Genomic DNA, 22597 nt, shown 5'->3' on the forward strand with positions numbered 1-22597 from the left:
GCGCGTGCTCTGGGATGGGACGGTCCAGACCCCAGGGCCACCTTGCTCTCCATGGGATTCTGGGTAAGTCATGGAGCATTTTTGCACCTCAGCTTCCTCATCTCCTAAATGGCAGAACTACTCCAGCCAGGGGGCCTCCGTGAAGAATAAGTGAAATAATGTGTATAAAGGATCTAGCTCAGGGCCCGGTCCAGGGTAGAGGCTGAACGAACGGTGGCCATAATGATCACAGTTGTATTGCCAACTTGTTTTATGGCGAAGATTTGTTCTTTGGGGGCAAGCGTAGAAATTTGTTTCGGAGACTGGCTCTTCAGTCCAAATCCTAAGATTTCAGGGCTCAGCTGACAAGAACACAGCACGCAGCGAGGCCCGGAGCATGGGTTTGACTTCAAAGGGCAAATTTCTCAGTGGCCGGCACTGCACCATTTCATTCTACTGGAAGCTCTCCCTGGGCGGTGAGTTGGCCTCCCAGCACTGCTAGTGGAATGGGCTGGATGGGGGGGGGGGGGGGGGATGCACCCCCATTCCCATGCCTGGGAAAGCATCCTAAGGTGCACATGCGGCTGTTCCGAGGGTGGTTCTGAGGTCTGCAGAGAGCAGAGTAGCATAGTTAGGACCACAGGGAGGCAGGAAGGAGAAAGGAAAATGGCTTTAAGACAATAACCTTGCTTCCCTTGGTCCCGGGGCAGCTAGGTGAGACCTCCGCTTGTGGGGTTGCTCAGTTATCAGGTTCCTTTGATCCAGTTTCCCACTAACCCTCCAGGGCACTGTCCTTATCTTTGTGGTCGGGTTTGCCTCCTGAGGAAAGGAACAATGGCATAAGACACATCACACTCCCCTGATCTTTCCTGGCCAATAGCCAAGTCACATGACCACAGCCAGCTGCACAGCAGGCTGGGAAATGGAGTCCCTGCCTAATGGGGAGAGAGGATGTGCCCAGCCACAGCTTTCTTAGCATGGAAGGGGAGAAGGATTTGGTGGATTCCCAGCAGTTTCTGCCAAAATATTCCACGATTTTGAAAAACAAGGGATCCTAGCACACATACAAATTCTGAAATCCTGAGCACAAATTTCATAAGTGAGCTTTGCTCATTGTAAAATAAAAACACCTCTACTGCATCAACCCAACAGTGGTGTCTCTGCACCTCTAGCCGTCAACATAAAAGGACCTACATCCACAGAGAAAACCTGCATGCATTTATGCCTGTGCCATAAAGAGAGAAAGCGGCCACATTTAATATTTCAGACACAAAAGAAGAACAACATGAAAGATAAACTATTTGAAAATTTGCAGCTACAGGGGCACCTGGGTGGCTCAGTGGGTTAAGCATCCGACTTCAGCTCGGGTCATGATCTCATGGTTCGTGGGTTCGAGCCCTGAGTCTGGTTCCAGAGCCTGGAGCCTGTTTCGGCTTCTGTGTTTCCCTCTCTCTGTGCCCCTCCTCTGCTCTCTCTTTCTCTCTCTCTCAAATGTTAAAAAAATAAAAAGAAAAAGAAAAGAACATTTGCAGCTACAAAGAAATGAATTTGGTCAGGATAAAAAAAAATTACTATTTCAAACAACAGTCAACAGTGATGGAGACCAACTCTAAGAAGTTAAATATGTTCAAGGCAAGAGCATAATTTCAAAATTGTGCCTATTGCAAGGTAGAGACTGATTGCCCGTGGCAAGAGGGTGAGGGCGGGGGCACAGGCCGGGCTGAGGCGATTGAACTCTCCACGGAAACGGAGGGCCTGGGAACCCTAGCTGGGAGGCTGGCGTTTTGATTCTGTAAGAATAAAAGGAGGTTGAAGGCAAAAGCATGGTGTGTGTGTGTCTGTGTGCATTGCACCGGCATTATTGAGGCAGGTGTCCAAAGTTGCTTTAGCAGACAGTTCCAGTCTACCTTCTGCTCCCTCATTTTTCATCCTGGAGAATCCAGGACAAGATATGAGAGGAACAAGAGAGTTTCCTGAGACTGCCTGGCTCAGAGAGCAAACCAGGAGGGGCTACTGCACAAATATATTTTCTTTTTTTTTTTTTTTTAATATTTATTTATTTATTTATTTATTTATTTATTTATTTATTAGAGAGAAAGAGAGAGGGAGAGAGTGCGCACAGAGGAAGGGCAGAGAGAGGGGGAGAGAGAGAGAATCTTAAGCAGGCTCCACGCTGACAGTCCAAAGCCCTACTCTGGGCTCTGTCTCATCACTGCGAGATAGTGACCTGAGCAGATATCAAGAGTCAGAAGCTTAACCGACTGAGCCCCCCCAGGCGCCCCTACAGATAGGCGCCCTATTTTTTTCTGATTAGTCTGATAGGAGCAGAAAGAACTTACCCGTATGAGAAACACTTGAATGTGACCAGAACTTTACCTTGTTTTGATCACAAATCTGAGGGTACTAATATACAAGTTCAGCCTTCTGAGGTGCTCAGATAAGTGCCCGAAGACCCCGGGGTAATAAGAACAGATCCTTGGGGCGCCTGCGTGGCTCAGTCGGTTGAGCGTCCAGCTCTCGATTTTGGCTCAGGTTGTGATCTCACGGTTCGTGGAATTGAGCCCCACGTGGGGGGGTTCTGCACTGATAGCACAGAACCTGCTTGGGATTATCTCTCTCTCTCTCTGCCCCTCCCCCCCATGCTCTCTCTCTCAAAAATAAGTAAATAAACATTAAAAAAGAAGAAGAAAGAATAGATCCCTTGCATTGGATCTGTGCGTTCCACCCGCTCTGTGTTCTTAGCTGCTGCCTTCACCAATCACTGCAGTTGAGGGGGGAAATAGCCAAGCTCATTTTCAGAAGCATTTTAAAAGACAGATTTGCTGCTCCTTATTAACTGTCCTTGAGGGACTGTATTTCTCATTTCCTCCCGCACTGAAATGCTGCTGCCCTATTCCCTTGTCGCAGTCTTTTTCTGTCGCGTCACGAAGTCTTCCAATGTTTTATTAAATCACGAAGACAGGGTCACTAACCTCGCCATAAAAGACAAACAAGACTGAACAATTTAAAAAATGCATAAGGAAAAATGGAAAACGGAGTTTGCTTTCAAAGTGTGAACAAAGGCAAGGGGGAAACATTATGGGAAACAGGAGGCTCTTTCTTCCCAATGCTTCCCACACTTTCTGGAATTTGCTGGGCCTCTCTGGAAGCGGTCAGTCCAAGCTACTCAGAAGGTTTCATCCCCCTTGTGGAGAGCCCTGGGGCTTCCAACATGCATCCACCTGAGACCTGCATGGTGGTTGGGGGAATTCTGGGTTCACTCAGGCCCAGATGAGACTCCTGCCTTCTTCCCCATTCCTGACAGGGAGGATGTCCCACAATATTTTGTCACCTGGAGTTCAATCTCTGTTACACTTTGTGTGAGCCTCTTCTGCCTAGAGGTCCTCTTCATTCCCCGACCCTTTCTCTGGTTTTCTCCAATCTTTCTTTCTCCTTCTGACAATACAATAGATACATATGGGTAAGCTTTCAACTAGATATGAGAGGATACTATTAAAGTTTAGATTTAGATTCTGTAAAAGAATGATATAGTCTCCATCCTAATGAATGAATGTTCGCTGGCCTTAAGGAAAGTTGTAAAAATCATATCTACTAATTTTTTTTTTCAATTGTAGATTTTTTATGGGGCACCTGGGTGGCTCAGTTGGTTAAGTGTCTGACTTCGGCTCAAGTCATGATCTCATGGTTCGTGAGTTCAAGCCCCACATCGGGCTCTGTGCTGACAGCTCAGAGCCTGAAGTCTGGTTCAGATTCTGTGTCTCTCTCTCCTTCTCTCCCCCTGCCCCTCCCTTACTAGTGCTCTGTCTCTCTCTCTTACAAAAATAAACTTTAAAAAAATCTCAATGATAGGTTTTTTATTTCAGTTATAATTTGCTGCTTGTAGAGATGAAAACAGTAATTGAATTTTTTTTACCCCAGCACAAAGAAAATTAAACATGTTCTAATCTTTTATAATAAAAAACCACAATTGTATTCATATGTAATAAATATAAAAAGTGTATATTTTCTTTTGCAAAGCTCAGATCATGCTATATACCACACTAAAAGTCTGTAGCCTGGTATTTTTGGTTTTTAAAATTTTGTTTTTGTTTTTGTGGGTGTTTTGAAGTGCTTTCTAATGGCTGGAGATCTTCCATTGTGTGGATGCGCCATAAGCTAATTACCTGAAGTACTCCCTGTTTTTTGCATAATTTTTTTCTATTTTTCATTATTTTTTAAAAATGCTGTAATGAACATCCTTGGCATGAATTTCTCCGCCAAGCCACTGACTGTTTTCTTAAAATAAACTCGAAAAGTGGAACTGGTGGCTTTTAGGACAATACATTTTTTTTTTTTTTTAGGAAGTCTATGGCAATTTACTCTCTCACCAGATGTACTTAAGAATTGCCAACAACTTGAGAAACTGCATGGGCAGGTCATAAAGCACTTCCCATTAACCACCAATGGCCCCTCCGCCAACAAGCTGGGCAGAGGCTCCTTTGGGCCTCACTTGGGTCATGAATTGGGACATCAAGGTTTCTGGGAGAGAAAACACGCAGCCATTTTGACCAAGGAGGCATTATTCAAGAGCTCTGCACTTTTGCAAAGGCTAAGGCCAATGAATATATATTCAGTAATTACATGTAGAAAGGTGTCACAGAAATAACTGTTAAAGATATTACACCTCTCCAGGGTGCCTGGGTGGCTCAGTCGGTTAAGCGTCCGACTTCGGCTCAGGTCATGATCTCAGGTCCGTGAGTTCCAGCCCCGCGTCGGACTCTGTGCTGACAGCTCAGAGCCTGGAGCCTGCTTCGGAGTCTGTGTCTCCCTCTCTCTCTCTCTGCCCCTCCCCCACTCATGCTCTGTCTCTCTGTCAAAAATAAACATTAAAAAAAAAAAAAAAGATATTACACCTCTCCAGAAACCAATTTGGGCTGACAGGATTATTTGTGGCAATCACAGGCCAGCTTGAGTCAGCCAGACTCGAGACACCCTTTGAACACAGCAGAAGTCTGGCTGGCTGGTGGGCTGGGCCTAGGAAGCGTTTCCAGACCCTTCTGTTTTCCGTTTCTCACCTTTATACTCTCTAAGACAACCTTTTTTACCCTGCTGTTAGAAGCATATTAAGTGTTTAAGTTCAATTCTCTGAACTGAGAGGCAGAGTAGAATACAGTTGTGGCTGCCCCTGGTGGCCTAATCAAAAGGCAGTATTAAGCTCATCTCTTATTTTCTGTCTTCTGATGCTTTGCTGCCCGTGGAGAGGATGCCACTTTCAGGGCTAGTTAATTCCCAGAGGGTGTATACAGCTGGCCTACCAGTGCATCTCTTAGATACAAATCACCAATTCAGAGGCCACACCCACCACCTCCTTTCGGGCTCTCATGCTCTGGACCACTGTCCCCTGCCCTGATCAGCCCAGCACCTGGGACCAGACATCCAGCCTCTATACCCCCGAGCCTGCTGAAATCCAAACTACCCGACCCTAAGCCTTTTTCCCCTGCCTGACCCATTCCTTCCCTGGGAACCACAATAAAGACTCTTTAGTGCCCACAGTACCCACCCACGCACTCCTTGTACATCCTGACCAACGCTGGTGATTCCTCGCGTGACCCCTATGGCGTGGCATAGCCCCTCTTCCCGGGACCTGAATATAAAAATTATCTTTTCTTTCTTTTTTGTTTTTTAAATTTTTTTTAATGTTTATTTTTGAGAGAGAGACAGAGCACAAATTGGGGAGGGGCACAGAGAGAGAGACACACACACAGAATCCGAAGCAGGCTCCTGGCTCTAAGCTGTCAGCACAGAGCCCGACGCGGGGCTCGAACTCACAGACTGAGAGATCATGACCTGAGCCAAAGTCGGTTGCTTCACCAGCTGAGCCACCCAGGTGCCCCCCAAACTATCTTTTCAATAGCAATCATCTCCTGGTCTGCCGGCTTTACCATACCTCAAATCTTCTGTTCATAGAGTATATTTTATTTTATTTTTTTAACGTTTATTTTTGAGAGCGAGAGCATGTGCATGCATGAGAGGGGGAAGAGCAAAGGGCGGGGGAGACAGAAGATCTGAAGTGGGCTCTGTGATGACAGCAGAGAGCCCGATGCAGGGCTCGAACTCACAAACCGTGAGATCATGACCTGAGCTAAAGTCGGACGCGCAACATGCTGAGCCACCCAGTAGCCCCAATACACTACATTTTAAAACGAAGGATTCTCCAAATAAACTGGTTAAAACAATTTGTGTTGTCTTTTTGGTGGGGTCCCTTCCCACGTCACTAGGAACTATGTGAAGATTAAGAGTTGGTGGTGGTTGGACAGTTGGTCTTCCCACAGCACAGTCACTTGTGTTTTTGCTTCTGCTGAGAAGCGGGATGAAGCCTCAGCCCCCAGCCTCATCTGGCATCACCCCCTGCCTTCTCCCCGGGCTGCAAACTGAGTCTCTATTTTCAAGGGGCGATCATCCTCCCCACCTCCAGGCTTGGCTCTGCTCTTCCCTCTGCCCAGAGCGCTACCTTTCCTACCGAGGGCTCCTGTCTGTGCCGTGGACCTGCACTGCCTCCTCTTGGCATTCGTCCCACTGGGTCGTAATCTCCACAGTGAGCTCCGGCAGGGCTGAGACCGGATGTGTCTTTTTCACTGTTTTATCCACAGCGCTTAGCACAATGCCTGGCACAGAGCAATCTTCCAACATGCGCTTGGGGGACGAATGAATGATTGAGTGTTATGAATGATGGAATCATGGATTGAGAAGGGAAAACTGCCCCTCGGCATTAAATACAGTTCCTGGTAACGTGAGCCCTTTAGCCACTGCCTCCCTCTGTGGCAAGGTCGGTTCTATTTCTGCAGTTGCATGAACAGGGTAGTAACTTGGAGTGAGTCGCCACGGCTGTGACTGCCCCAGGAGGGATCACAGCTCCACACCGAAGAGGGCCCTGGACAGCTCCCGCGTCCTTCTGGCCCACTGCACGTGCGTGCAGGCACAGCCCGGCAGGTTGGGAATGGCTGACCTTCCCCGTCAGCTGCTAGGAAGCAGCTCATTTTCTGGTAGTTGCACAAACACAAGGTATCTGGAAATTACACCAGTAGGTGCACAAATTGGAATTTGGCACAGCCAAATGAATGTTGCTGACGTTCAAACTGCGTGAGATTAGTTACCGAAGCAAGGATCGTGCTCTTGCACTTGAGGTGTCGAGACACCCAGCCTTGCCCTGTGACGACATAACCTTCACAGGTGCGGAAACATGCTAAAAGTCCCCAGCCCCAAGCCTCCTCACGGCAGCGGGAGCCTTGACCAACGGAAACAGGCTGGTTCCCATTTGCCGCGGCAGTTCCCCGGGTGCGTGTGTTTGGAAGAAGCAGGGAATACAGCTCTCACCATCCCAGGCCCAGACGCGTACTACACACCGCATGCTGTCTACACCCGTATGCTGTCGCGTCCTTGCTCTCCCAGGAAAGTGAGGAGAGTGCCCCCTTCCTTCCTACCCTGAGTTCAACTTCAGGCTCCACACTCCTGGGACCTACTTGAAGCAGGAACTGGAGCCATATTTGAACAACAGCCTAAGGGGCATGACCAGGAATCTGGGGGCAGGCATACCTCCTTCCCTCCCCAGAAGATGTTCCAGAGGTTTGTGTAAAGAGAGCTTGGAAAAATCATGGAAAACGAGCACACCTTCAATAGGAGGCCTGCTAGGGAAGCCCCCTTGTCCTCTGCTGGCCTGCTCGTCATAGGCTCTGGCTTGTAGGACAGCTGCTCTGGCTTTGGCCACTTTGTCACATAAGCTAGTCTGGGCCTTGGTTCTGAATCAAGCTTTACGCAGATTCTTGCAGGTGAACAGTGTCACCTCACGCTGGGGAAAGCTGTGTCGTTCCTTGTTGACCAAGATCTGTGTTGATTCTGAACCCATTTTCAAAGGACCCCACATATGGCCATTTGTGAGCTGTTTGCGGGTCTCTTTGAACCCAATGGAAGAGATCAGGACAGTAAGTGGGTGACTTTTAGATAATTGGTACAGGGTTGTATCTTAGATGTGGATAAGAACGTATAAAATTGTTATTTTATATAGCAATTCTAATTTTATATAAAATACATATCACCAAATGGTCTATGTATGCACACTTCGTACAACTAAATATACGACTTAAAAGCCATTAAGCTGAGGATTATTCAGCCTTAAAAAGGAAGGAAACTGTGACACGTGCTACATGGGGGAATTTTGAGGACATTATGCGAAGTGCAATAAACCAGCCACAAAAGGACAAATACTGTGATTCCACTTACACGAGGTCCCTGCTTGTCCAATTGACAGAGACAGGAAGTAGAATGGTGGTTCCCAGGGCGGGGGGGGGGGGGGGACGGGGAGTTAGTGTTTAATGGAGACCGAGTTTCAGTCTAGGAAGAGCAAAGAGTTGTAGAGATGGATGGTGAGTGCATCGTGAATGTATTTAATGCCACTGAATGGTACACGGTTGAAACATAATCGGTTAACTCTGTTATGTGAATTTTATAACTAAAAATTCCAGGAGGGGTGCCTGGGTGGCTCAGTTGGTTGAGCAGCTGACTCTTGCTTTCAGCTGAGATCATGATCCTAGGGTCATGGGATCGAGCCCCGTGTTGGGCTCCGCAATGAGCATGGAGCCTGCTTAAGATTCTCTCTCTGCCCCTCTCCCCTGCTCTCACTCTCTCTCTAAAAAAAAAAAATTTTTTTTAATTTAAAAAAAGAAACACAAAAATGACAAGAAGACTAGCACATGGAAAATGTATTTACATACAGCCATTTTAGTAATATGGTAACCTTTTTTTTTTATAGAAAATTGAGTTTGACTATCACATTAAAAAAGTGAATACATTCTTATAAATTAAATGAAAGCAAAAAAAAATCAAATACCTTTAGACATGTATAGCAACTGGGAAAAAGCTAATTCTAAAAAAGCAAAACTTTAGCATTCTGGTTTATTTATAAGCTTAAGTCAACAGTTGACCGTAAATCAGCGGTGCATTGAAAACCACTTGAGGAACAGATGTGGGGGTTGATACCACGTTGATGGCAGAGGTGGGGGGGGGGCAGTTGCGTGTGTGGGTGGAAGAGGCAGAGGCCAGGAAGAATCAGTCAGACGGGCACCACCCGTGCCATGGGCTGTGTCGTCACTGCCTGTTGAGATGAGGTTAGGAACCTGCCTCCCCGGCTTAGTTGGGGACACCACTGAAAAGCGGATCAAGTGAGACAAATGGAAAACGCTCGCTAAAGGAAGAGAACTGTTAACGGTGAAGGACTGTGGGGGGGCTCGGGCACAGCCTGAGACCCCACAGCCTCTGGGGCAGCTCAAAGGCTGGACCGTACCTGCTCCGCTGCCGATTTCCCGAAGGGTCCTCAGATGCCACCCAGCTCCAACTCCAGTCTACTGATGACACCATCATGGTCTAGGGGATGTGACTGGCCCAGGACCACAGCTGAGTATCGGAGCCTGACGAGACCCAGGCTCCCCTGCGTCCAGTGGTGACATTTTCCTTCGGAACCACACCTGGCCCGTTGACTTGCATATGCTGCTTTCTAGCCCCAGCTTGCCACACGTCTCATTTAGCTAATTTACGGCTCCGGACTGCAGACTGAATTATAGCTATTTGTTTCCCTTCCCTGGCTGCAGTGCAAGCTAACGAAAAGCAGGGCTTCATTAATTCCAGTGCTTATCACCGAACAAGGTATTAACAAGCGTTTAGATGATGCTCCAGCCATTTAGTGTTTTTGAGAAGGTGAAAGGGCCTCTGGTCCATATGGTCTAGCTTCTCGTACATTTTCCTTTCAGACGCTGAGGCTGACAGACCTGCCAGGAGCAAACGGGGGTGGTAGTTGGTATTTAATTAATCTAACACGAGTCACAGCCCATTTCATGAAGTCAGGCGCCAGTCTTTGCTTCTACCAAGTCACATTTAGGACATCAACTCACGCTCTCTCAGCCACTTGGCCTTGCGATGTTCTTGTAGGCAGTGGGAACCTACCACTTCTCCCTTTCCAGGCAGGTTTGTAAGCCTAAGCATGCTCCCCTCTACTCTTTAATACGCTGAGCCACAGGATACCAAGAACACAGAAATAAGGAAAGGATCTTAAACTTGCTGCTTTATGACTTTCTGAAAGCAGTGACATCACTGTGTGAATACTACAGTCAAGGCTGGCTAGGTTGCAGGTTCTCGTGGCTTGAGAAGCACCAGGTGGGGATCTCTGCCGGCAGAGACTTGAACTCTAGCTGGCTGGACTTGTCCTCCCAAGAAAATCATCCCACCAACCTGTGCCTCAGTGTCTTCAGTCTGAGATGCGGATGATTTGACACCTCACCTCTACTATCATCCACACGTACTTGGAATTTACCAGCCGGAATGGCATACGGTATAGGGTTAGAGCACTCAGGGACGATCAGCTGTGTTAGCACAGCCTCTCCTCAGGGCTCACACAGCACCTATAATGAAAAAGGAAACACGGTAGGGGCGCCTACATGGCTCAGTTAAGCGTCTGACTCTTGATTTGAACTCAGGTCATGATATCGCGGTTGTGGGATCAAGCCTAGTGTTAAGCCCTGCGCTGAGTGTGGAGCCTGCTTGGGATTCTCTCTCTGCCCCTCCCCTGCTTGTGCTCTCTCTCTCAAAATAAGTAAATAAACATTAAAGAAAAAAAAAAGAAATATGGGAATATGCTGTGAAATTCATTTGACAGGGTTTCTCGAAGACTTGCTAAGAACAAGGATGAAGTAAAATTTTAAAGGTGAGACAAACAAAAAAGTTCTACTCCTTGAATATGTTCAGAGTTAGAAACCCACTGGCAACAGGTCTACTTAAAGGGCATTTGGCTGAAAGGTGAAGTATGTGGGAAGTTGCCAGAAGTCTCCTTGGCTAAATTCCTCAGGGTATGATTGATCTAAAGGTAACAGATGTCAAGGAGCACCTTGAGAATATGCAGGAGATAAACACAGAAGAGGACCATTTAAAACTCAGTAAAGTGGTAACGGGGCGCCTGGGTGGCTCAGTCAGTTAAGCGACTGACTTTGGCTCAGGTCATGATCTTGCGGTTTGTGGGTTCGAGCCCCACTTGGGGCTTTGTGGTGACAGTGGGGAGCCTGCTTGGCATTCTCTCTCCCTCTGTCTCTGCTCCACCCTCGTGCACTCTCTCTCAAAATAAATACACTTAAAAAACATTTCAAAAATTATAAAATTTAGTAACGTGATAACAAAGAATTTCAGAGGTGGCCAATGCAAGCCCTCTGCAGGTGCAGGTAGGAGCCACAAGGTACGGATGAGTAAGTTCCGGAACTCCTTGGACTAGGTATTGCACCAAGTGGAAAGCACCACTTCACCGAGATAATTTTTATTAAAAAAAAAAAAAAAAATTACAGAAAGAACAAAGAATTAAAAGAATTTTAATAAAATCAACAAGTTTACATTTGTACATCTTGTGTATTTGGGACCCGACCAGGGGTGAAGGATAAAGTTGCAAGGACAAAAGTTTCCGTAGGAGAGCAAGCGAAAAGCAAGGGCTACCCTCGTTGTGCGACGGGCATGGGTTTGATGGTGTGACCCCACGGCCTCCTGAGCTGCTCTGCACTCACCAAGGTCATGGGCAGGAGGCATCCTGCTCTGAGCTCAGGCCCAATGCTCCACACCCTACAGGACACGCCCATATGAACACCTGCGGGGCAACAGCAGAGAAACAGTTCATAAAATCTAACAGTACTGCCCCTCGAATATTAATGCCAACTGGGTTCGGCTCATGCTATTTTAACTAGAATGGTTACACAGAACCTAATGAGGGGAGAAAAGGGCTGAGCAATGTTCTAATTGTTCCACTCAATGGCACAGTCACAAAACAGCAGGCCTTTAGAGAGAACTATGTATTTTAAAAATCTGATTTGCAAAAAAGGGCCTGTGGACGTCAGAGAAAGAGGAGAACGAGGTACGGTTCTGAACACAGGAGGCCACTCAGCTTTAATCCCCGTCATTCTAAAGGATGAGAAACGTTTCAAAAAAAACCGACCAGTGTTCGGAGAGAGCGGAGACTAGTGTCCCCAAGTTAGGAATGAGCAATCACAAGGTGCTCTCTAGATTTTTACCCACGTCGTGTCCAGCGAAACAGCGCTTTCGGAAGCGTGACACGGTACGGGCTAGGGGCTTGTTCTTGGAGGAATAAACACGAGCTCGTGAGTTGTAACCATAACGTGCACAGTAGTATGACCATCCCGGAACAGTCATCCACAGGGTCAAGCTGTCAAACTCATGACCGGACTTGGGCTTCGTCCCCACGTACGCAGTGTGTGGCTGAGTTGCAAGAGTTTCTTCATTTATTCTTTAGACGGAGACACAGGGAAGAACGCGGAGGCGCCTTTGCTTTCTTGGGCCACTCGGAATCACAGAAGGACGAAGAATACTGACCATTATGAGTACAGGAGAGCACTGCTCAGACAACGGACAAGGAGCGCTTCACCCCTGCTCTGTAAGGCCCGGGCCAATGGAGAGAGGCTCTGTTCCAGGGTCCTCTCCTGTGACACACGAGCTAATGCTTGTTTCCCTAACGCTACAGCAGGGGGTACAAGTGTCTAGTGTTAGTTCTTAATAGAATCATTAATCCCAACGATGAAATTCAAAACAGGGCAGCGAAGGAGGGACGGCTTCGGCTCCTCCACGACGTTAGGCGGAGACACAAAATGACTCAGTCTGTGGTGAACAAGAGGGACTCCTCCTGTGAGTTCAGGAAACCTCAGAGCAGGCGTGTAAAGTGCTGGGAGGTAAGGCAGCCTGACTGGACTTCCTCATCGGGGTGTGCAGAAGCACCCGGCAGGAAAGATGACAGACACCTCGGTCACGGGCGAAGGCAGCTGTCACCGCTGCCCGTCCTGCTGAGGGTGTGAGGTTAAAACCGGCCTCTCCTGAAATTCTGCTCGGCTTGTGCTCGTAACGCTTCCCTTTTAATTTCCCGAGTGTTCAGTAGGAGGTACATTTTAACAAGGAAAAAAAAAAAATGTCCCTAACGGATATGACGGATGAATTTCTAAACAAGAGAAAAACTGCAGAGATGACAGAACTTCAAATAAAACTTTTTAGTCAAACATGTCAATTGCGGAGTTTCAAATTGGCAGGTGTTGTGACAGTACAGGGACCGAAACCTGGGCCCTCACCTGCCACAGGTCTCCTGTCCACTGTCCTCTTACAGATGGGGCGAGCGGCTTCTCTCTTGGGGCTACACCGTTTTCCGACAGGTCCTCACTGGCGAGGCAGCCAGAAGCGTACAAATTCCCCCGAAAGGGGGTGCTCGGGTAAACAAGGCAGAATCCTTTAGGGGTTGAGAGTCACACGGGAAGTAGAAAGAACAAAAAGATTTCCCCAAGGTCAGCTAAGGAAAAAGGCGGAGCCCACGAGGTAATCCTGGAAACAGACAGCCCCCCTCCCCCCCAACCCCTGCTCGCAACCGTGCGGCTCCCCACCCTGCCGAGCGAGCGAGCTTTTCATCCCTGTGCCACCCTGGAGCACGTTCCCAGTGCAAATGCACATCTGGAGACTAGGGTACCGGAGTGGGGGAATCCAGGATGTTCACACTGCAGAGAGAAGGCTCATTTTTCTCTCAAAGTAGGCATTCGTTTTGGATTACAAAGTACCGGGACGGGCGAACCCTAACATGTCTCTATCTGTGGGATTTTCCATTTACATTCAATGTAGAGCGGTCAGCAGTGAAGAGCCCCTGTTTCACGTTGACCGACGTCTCCCCAGCACCCAGATGTCACCCCTTCGTCCTGGCTGGCACAAGTGCAGCGGCTTCTGCTCTCTGCACCCAGCAGGCTTGGTAAAGAGCTCAGGGTCCTTCTCACGCCCTCGGGTGGGCCTCCTCAAGTCCGTGCGCCAGGGCCGGGGGGGCTGGGGTTCGTGTGTCTGCCGGCAGCACAATGGGTGTGGACGAGACCACCATTTGGATACCTAACAAACACAGGCTCACGAAAGGGATTTTGGCACATCTGGCAGAGCTTTTTGTCCGAAAGCTGAACTGAGCTTCCTTTCAACTTCATCTGCAAAAAAAAGACCGAGGACACTGTCAGCGAGAGTTATACCAGTTTTTCAGAGTGGACATGCGTTACCCCGTGGATGATTACTACTCATGAGGACTGCTTTAACGTCCATTTCTTTGAACAGAATATTAGAGGGGCACCTGGGTGGCTCAGTGGGTTAAGCATCTGACTTCGGCTCGGATCACGATCTCACAGTTTGCGAGTTTGAGCCCCATATCGGGCTTGGTGCTGGCAGTGCTAAGCCCGCTTTAGATCCTCTGCCACCCGCCTCAAAAATCATAAACATTAAAAAAAAAAACAAAAAAAAAAAAAACCCCACCAGAACATTAGAGGTGAAAATAAACAAAAACGTCCCTAGGAACCAGAGAGATAAAAAAAATGCTACAAAACTGCTTTCTTATTTTATAAAAGTAACTGCTGCTCGCCGGCCACGGGCATTTCTAAACAGGCCCTCTCTCAAACGTTCTCTGAGCTCTGTGTTTGAGCCAACGCCTGCTGGAAAGTCATGTCATGTTAGAGCTGAATAAAGCTGTGTAAATCATCCAATTCCTTGGCCCTCTCATTTGCAAACAGGGAATGTAAGGCACAAATAAGGGACTCCATCAAAGCCATATGGTTCATTCATGGCACATTCCTGCCTGGTCCTAGAAAACATAATTTCATTTGTTTAAAGGCAGCGAACAAAACCGGGCTGTAACCCCCTCAGTTCTGCGAGGTAAAAAGCCTTTTTGCACCGTTCACTGGTGTCAACCCAGGCAACTCTGCCTACCGGCAGGACCAATTACCAATTCAGTGAATTCACCCTGTACTCATGAGTTTCATCAGTCACTCAACAAACACTTATTAAACACTTTTGAGATGCCAGGCTTGGCTCTAGGGATACTGAGATACACAGATGAAGTTCGGTGCCCTCAAAGAACCCAGAGTCTAATGGTGAAGGGAGACAATTATGAATGCATGCTGAATGTGCGGTGGGCGAAGGAGGGGAGTTATCTGCTTGAAGGGATATGAAGGTTTCACAAAGGAAAAAATACCGAGGCTGGGTTTTGAGTAGGCGTTCACCAGGCATAAAAGGAAAGGTTAGGACCATCTCAGGGGGCACCACAGGTACGAAGCCTGTATGTGTGAAGCAACCTATCACATCTAGGAGATTCCACACGTCCTGGGAAGCAGCAATAGACGGAAAGGGCCAGACCAAAGGAGAGGAGATGGAACCCTCCAGGCCTCAACTCCTCTACTGGGGACTCACGAAGGCTTCCACGGGGGAGGAACACATCGGGTTCCTGCTCTGGAAAGATCCCCCTGCCAGCTGCATAGAGTGTGGGTCTCACAAGAGAGAAGTCTCCAGAAAGGGATATACACGGGGGACTGTTGGGGACAGAACGTTTGTATCCCCCTCTCCCAGGCCCTTCCTATGCAGAAGTTCTAATTTTCAATGTGATGTACTGGGGGCCTTTGGGAGGTGACAGAGGTTGGGTGAGGTCATGAGGGTGGGGCTCCCAGGACGGGATTCGGGCCGTGACAGGAAGGTGTGTCCTGCCGGTGGGAATGCAAACTTTTGCAGCCGCTGTGGAAAACAGTATGGAGCTTCCTCAAGAGTGCAAAAACAATTCCCACATGGTCGGCTATTCCACTTGTGGGCGTTTCTCTGAAGCCCGGCTCTCACCTTGTCGTACTTGTAGATCAGGTTTTCGGACTTGGCCAGGCCGAGGGCCACCTGAGTGGTCCTCCGGGCGTGCACGCTGTCCCTGACAGCCCCGGTCAGGAACGGGCGCAGGAGCTGCACCGACCAGGTGCCCGGCAGCAGCTGCAGGACGCGGGCGGCGTCGAACTCGGCCGCGTGGTGGTTCAGGAGGTCCGTGGCGGCCACGGCCAGCTCGGGCACGGAGGGGCCGGGCTGGAGGTACATGGCCAGCAGCGTGTGGAAGAGCCGCTGCCGGTACGGCGGGTCTCTGCCCTCGGAGCGCCACAGGCAGTAGTCCTCAGCCGCCGAGAAGTCCCGCAGCTCGTGCACCAGGATGCGCAGGGCCTCCTCGTGCTCCTCCAGCTTGCCGTGCAGGATGGCGCTCTCCATGGGGAGGCCGGCGCCCCGGACTCTATCTGTGCGGCAGCAGCCAGCGGTTAGAGCCAGCCCCGGCTTGCCCCCAACCCCCGGGTGCTCTCAGCCTAAGAAGGGGTAAAGCGGAGCTGGCCACCTAGACGGTTCACACGAGGCCTGCCTGTACCTCCGTGCTGCAGACCTGGCGTCCCCAAAGGGGAGGCCGGACCCTACTTATAGGCAGAGCCTAACGGCAGAATACGTTATTTTTCATAATGCTTAGCGGCTGAAGGAAACAAATGACCTGTCATCTCAGCGGGCCCTGGTCAAACGGGAGTATCACGGCTTCAGGCTTCTAATTAATCCAGCACTGTTCCCATTTTCCCAGTACGGGATCTTCGACCACAGTGGAAAGGCACTACGCTGACTTACGTTCCGACAAGAACCCCGCCCTGCCAAAAACGTGTGGCGAGCCCCTTTCTTCCAACTGAAAATACAGTTCACAGAAAGGAGTATGGGTCCCTCTTGTTAACCATCCATATCGACATTACTCTAAAGCTGTTGTGTCTCCTGCAATTTAAGGTGCCAGGCTATGAGCAACACGACACCACCACAGAAAGTTCTGACCGAGGCCCTGCCCGCAGCGGGCTGTGTCTCACTGGTAGAGGCCCCTTGTTTTCCGCTCCCTCGGCAACCAAGGAAGATAACGTCAGATCTCTTCCTGCTGTAGAAGGATGTTCGAGGGACAGCTCCTATTTCAGAGGCCAACATTAATACTGGAATTCTGGGCATTCGGACTTAGGAGCATGGCCACACTCCGGCCTGAGGCACACGGCAGACACCCGCAGCAAACGGCTGGTTCCACAACATGTGTCACCTACAGCACTAAACACAGAAGCTGCAACGTGCATCCTTGTCATCTGCACAAGGAAAGGTTACCAAATAATTGCTGAGTGGCAACCACATGTAGGGCACGGGAGAGGCGCAGATTGGTTGAGAAAAGCCCATGGCAGTGACTGCACTTTCCACATCTATCATCCCGTTTGTATTTGATTCTCGGCCACCCCGGGCGGGCAGGCTGCACTAGAATGTGCCCAGGGTGACGCCGCCGAAGTCACCCAACAAGGGCAAAGAGTGAGTCTCTCAGCTTCCAGTGTTCTTCCACAGTGCCCTGGAGGACACCCCCTTTCCTGCAAGCTCCCCAGTCTTAACTGCAAGCCCTGGCTTATCTCTGTGACTGCTCAAACAGCACCTTCTCCATGCTCCCTCCCCTCCACCCCACTCAGAGCTGCTATCGGCTGCTATGGGCATGCTCATTAAACTGAAGGCCAGAACCGAGTGACATCCACCTTTATATCCTTGGTGCAGCATCTGATACTCTACACATGCTCACAAATGTTAGCTGACCGAGAACCTGATCAACAAACCCATGACTAGCGTGAGATTTGCACGAAGAGCATGAAGCATGACGGACGTCAGGGGTGACAGTAAAACTGTTTAACAACCATACAGCATGGGCACCGCCCAAAAAGCACGGACAGCGGCCGTGAGGGACCAGGGTGGCTGGCGAGCATCACGGCTGAAGGTCAGCCCCAGTGCAAACACAGGCCACAACGAGTTTCTGTGGTTCATGTGAGGTGGCAACCACCCCAGTCCACGCTCTGGACCTACTGTCCGTGAGCTGTGTGACCGGAGGCAAGTTGGGTAACTTCTCTAAGCTTTGACACCCCTGTAAAAACAACAGTAAAAATAATTTTTAAAAATAGGACTTATTTCAGAGGGTCGTTGTGGAGAGCGTCCTAACGCACGCTAAGCATTCTGACCTGGGTCTGGTGTATACAGTCAGTCCTCATTATTCAGATTCTGTATTCGTGAATTTGCCTACTCACCAAAATTTATCTGTAACCCCAAAGTCAGCAGTTGTGGTGCTTCTACACTCATTTGCGGACATGCACAGGGTGGCACAAAATTCGAGCCACCTGACACGCATATTCCCAGCCGAGGGCCCATAAGGTAATGCTCTGCCTTATTGTTGAGGCCCTCATTCAGTAAACGGTCCTCTCCATGGTGTGTGCAGTGCCACGATTTTTGTGTTTTTGTGCTTTTTGCTGGTAATTTTGCCATTTAGAATGGGCCCCAAGCACAGTGCCGAAGTGGGGCCTACCGTTTCCAAGCACAGGAAGGCTGTGACGTGCCTTCCAGAGAAAATGTGTGTATTCAATGAGATTCGTTCAAGCCTGAGCTAGAGTTCTGTTGGCCTTGAGTTCAATGTTAATGAATCAACAATACCTATTAAATGAGGTGTCTTTAAACAGAAGCACTCATAAAACAAGGTTACGTACTGATCAGTTGACAAAAATGTGAGCAGAGGTTTGCAGGAAGCTGACCCTGTATTTCTTGGATAGCACTGTTCAGGATTCAGTAATTTAATGTCTGTGGAGACTTTATAGAACATAACTACAGCGAATAATGAGAATCAACTGTAGTTATGGTCAAAAAACACTGCACATTTAAGGAGAAATACATTACTAATGCCAGTAAGGACCAATCTGAAAACTCTACTATGTCAAGTACATCGAGAATCTAGTTCATTCTACCAGGTGCAAGCACTATGCTGCTTTGTGGCACTTTACACAACACAAAAACCGTGGGCTCTGCACCCCAAGGAAATGAAAACCAGGCTCCCATCCAAGACACCTGTGGCTCAGAGCTCTCGGTTTGGAGCCTCGAGAAATCTGAGTGGGCTGCTGGGGGCGGTGCTAGCTGGCACAGCCTCGCCCAAACGCTGGTGCCATCAGAAGGAACTGAGAATCAAGCGGGCCGAAGAGGAATAAGGCAGTCTAGCGAAGGGTAGGCTCGACAGATAAGCGGCCTTCCAAACCCCGCCCCTCCCCGCCACCGGCAGCTTTGTGTCCCTGGCTAAAGGGCCAACGTCCCTTTCTAGAAGGTGGAGGCCTGAGAGGCTTCGCCCCACCCTCCAAGACGGCTGACTTTGTGCCAGAAGAGGCCCAAGGAATCGCCCCATCAAAACGAGGAGCTATGGCAGAGCCTTCATCCGCGCCTGCCAAGGTAAGCAGGTCAAGGAGAGGCTGGCGGGATGTTGCTCACCTATCAGGAAGTGGACTCGGTACAAGTCAGACTTCTGGAGCAGGTGTCGCAGCTTCACCTGAGTCTCCGTCGCTTCCGCACCCTTGCTGTTGGCGCCGGGCCTCTGCTGCAGCACCTCGTCCAGGTAGAGGAGCGCCAGGTGTGTGTGGTACTCTTCCTTCTGCGGGAGATGACGGCGTTGGCAGGCGGGAAGCCGGAGCGCTCCCAGCCAGCGGGTGCTCCCGACACCAGGCCTGCGCCCAGGCGAGCCGGGGCAGGGGCTCGAGGGCACTGAACGGGACATATTTGTTGGATCGGAAACATCTCAGAAACCGCCAATACGGGGAAGGCAGACTTAAACTCTGCGAGCAAAATATAAAAGGGTCACTTCTCATCTGAGAAGGGCCATGGGATTTAGGCATTTCCCAAAAAGGTATGGCTCCTCTCATTTCCCTTGAGGATAGAAACAAGGAAGGAAAGGAGACAAAAAATAGGAGCTGGATGGATACAAGATGGAGGGCAAAGAAAAGGCGACACGCCTCTCCTTCATTAGCCTCCGGGCCTCTAGACCATCCACGAGCACGGACTGAGCATCCGGGGAGCAGGGCATTTAAACTATTACGTTAGAATACCGAAAACATCTACATTTAAGATATTACATTAGAACCATCTGCCAACATGCTTTCCGGTCAAATTCTCTCTCTTAAGTTACTACTAGGACATGGCAGCCCTGCTCGTGGTAGTCCAAGTTCAAAGGCACTCACCTGCAGTCTCCTGTCTATGACCAGATGTTCCAGATACTTAACAAGGGCTTTAGGGTATTTCTTAAGGCAAGTGATAATGCTGTCGGGATTAAAACTGTTCTGCTGTTCATCCAAAGGTCTCCTGGTGAAAACTTGAACTCCAACCTGAAAGGAGAATAGTAATTTAGCTATTTCCTTCTCCGGATGCCATCTTATGTTTATTCTAATCGATGGACATTTATGTCTGGGGAAAACTGTTGTCAAAAACACGGAGATACAGCAAAACAGTATGGGGTGGGGCACTGGCAAAGACCAAAGAGCACGGCACAAAGACGGGAAACCTCATACACCTCATCGGAATTTCTCCTAAAAGGGTCAGAAATTAGGGTGCCTGGGTGGCTCCATCGGTTGAACGTCTGACTTCAGCTCAGGTCATGATCTCACAGTTCGTGAGTTTGAGCCCCGCATTGGGCTCTGTGCTGACAGCTCAGAGCCTTGGAGCTGCTTCAGATCCTGCGTCTCCCTCTCTCTGCCCTACCTTACTTGCGCTCTGTCTCCCTCTCTCAAAAAAATAGATAAACATAAAAAAAAAATTTAAAGGTGAGAAATTAAAGAATGAAACATTAATTAACCGGAGAGGCACCAACTCTGTAATATTAAGGCGATCTGCAGACAAGGATGGTCACTTGCTAGCCAGTAAGTGAAAGAACAAATACAGTACTGAACGTTCAGTAAACTCAGTTCTCTGCACACAGGGATCCACTATGTGGATCATCTATGTAGATCCAAGGCCCGTCCCTGAGCAAGTTTCCAGACGGCCTTCCTATGCCTGTTGAATGGAGCTCCCTGTGGCAATTCCATCTTCAACAGAAATGCTAATGGGTCAGGTAGGCAAGTAAAGGCATGCTGTACTTCCCCTGGGCATTCTATCACACACATGTGCGCACACACACACGAGAAATACAGCACCGCTCTCCTGAGTGTGAAGTCTGAGTTCTATAAGCCTGGATTTGTGTCTGTGCTGTACCAACTATTCGACCTTGGGAAGTTTCATTTTTTTTTTTTAATTTTTTTTAACGTTTATTTATTTTTTTGAGACAGAGAGAAACAGAGCATGAACAGGGGAGGAGCAGAGAGAGAGGGAGACACAGAATCCGAAACAGGCTCCAGGCTCTGAGCTGTCAGCACAGAGCCCGACATGGGGCTCGAACTACGGACCATGAGATCGTGACCTGAGCTGAAGTCGGACGCTCAACCGACCAAGCCACCCAGGCGCCCCTACCTTGGGAAGTTTCTAGAGCTGAGCTTTGCTCTCCTCGTAATTCCCCCTTGTGGCGTTGTTGAAAGAAATGATACAGGTCGAGTGGCTGGCTCATCACCAGGCACACAGAATCCTGGGAATGACATGCTGATACCATCTATTAGCACTGGGAGGAGCCCAAAGCTTTCAACCGTTTTGGGTCCATGTTGCAGGTGTGCCTGAGTGTGTCAGGGTATGTTGTAGGTGTGTGTGCACAGAGGCCAAGTAAAGAGGGAGTTAAAAGCACATGAAGCCCATGGGCTCAGACCTCCCAGTTCAGAGAGTACCATGGAGAACATACCCCAGCTCGGATTTTTCAAAGGCAGATGTGACATGCAGAAAACTCTACGTTTAAGACGAAGGTCCCGAGTCAGGAAGCTACGTTTCTCTCCTCCAAGGGGAACCAAGGAAATGTGTGTTTTTAACGGTGACGGCTGAGATGCTATCTCTTTTCCAGTCCTCCAGTGGCTTCACAGAGGAGTCCTGAGCTTATGCGCTACTCCCCCCACACCCTGCAGCCAGCAGGAGTTTCCTCGGGTGCTTCCTCACTGCTGCCCTTCCTCAGCCTCCAAGATGGTAAGTCCTGCGCAGGGCTCCCTCCTACCTCCAGAACCACGACTGCCACGCCAGGGGGTGCGGCACAGAGACAGGACAAGGGTCTGCCCGGCGTGGCCCAGGCGGGGTACCAAGCCCTGCAAGGTGACCATCTGATCCTGCGCCAGCCCACAGATATCAGAAGGGTCACACTTGGTCAGGCATGGGGGTTCACACACACGTTTTTCAGAAGATGCAAAGGAACCCCGGCCACGCTTTCTGCTTTTCTACAGAAGGGGCCTGCCCCACACTGATGTGCGGAACAGTGTATCTCAGAAGTGCTGAAATGCAGAACTTCCTAAGACTGGGCATTCCAAAGGCTCAAGATGAGCCATTAGAAGGGGAGGAACAACATGGACGGTTGTTGTTAAAATCAATCATTTAAAATCACTCCCCCCACCCCCACCCCCCCCAATGCATTTATGAAGCACAAACCTCCTCACTTTTCTGCAGGACCCAATCAGCGTACTTCCACACAAGTTCCTGGTCTAAGCTATAGGTAAGGAAATCAACGACATATTCGTATAGGTCTGAGCGAGTGGAGTCGTGAATGTCCCCGTTCACAATGTTCACCCATAACTGGAAAGGAGTAAAGAACAAAAAGAAACGGAAGGTTACATACCTTTCAGAATTACCTATGGAAGGGCACACGTTTACTTATTTGGCCTTTTGATCCTTTAAAGTAGTAGGACAAATTTTAAACTTTGAAGGCCTAAACGAATTTTAAGCTTTTCAGAGGAATAAAGCAATATAGAAGACGGGGTCCAGGACATCAAGAAAATAAAGCACCAAATTCTTTTTCTTTCCTTTCTAATGAGATCATAGTAATACGAATAGTAAA

At 49.1% G+C, this 22597-nt stretch overlaps 2 protein-coding genes across 3 annotated transcripts in view; one reads left to right on the top strand and one right to left on the bottom strand.

Annotated features, from left to right (window-relative positions):
- GPR45 (G protein-coupled receptor 45) overlaps positions 1 to 22597 on the top strand; it is a 110055-nt gene that overhangs the window by 85293 nt on the left and 2165 nt on the right. The window lies entirely within an intron of this gene.
- TGFBRAP1 (transforming growth factor beta receptor associated protein 1) overlaps positions 11345 to 22597 on the bottom strand; it is a 62614-nt gene continuing 51361 nt past the window's right edge. For both annotated transcript variants that reach the window (XM_058684581.1, XM_058684580.1), the window contains exons 8-12: positions 22192 to 22335; positions 19884 to 20027; positions 19141 to 19300; positions 15661 to 16094; positions 11345 to 13994 (exon numbers count right to left, since the gene is read on the bottom strand). In XM_058684581.1, coding sequence (XP_058540564.1) covers positions 13818 to 13994; positions 15661 to 16094; positions 19141 to 19300; positions 19884 to 20027; positions 22192 to 22335 — 1059 coding nt within the window. In that variant the 3' untranslated portion in view covers positions 11345 to 13817. The remainder of the gene's footprint in view (positions 13995 to 15660; positions 16095 to 19140; positions 19301 to 19883; positions 20028 to 22191; positions 22336 to 22597) is intronic.

Source organism: Neofelis nebulosa, chromosome 9, assembly GCF_028018385.1.
Source record: "Neofelis nebulosa isolate mNeoNeb1 chromosome 9, mNeoNeb1.pri, whole genome shotgun sequence".
In the NCBI taxonomy this organism is placed as follows: Eukaryota; Metazoa; Chordata; class Mammalia; order Carnivora; family Felidae; genus Neofelis; species Neofelis nebulosa.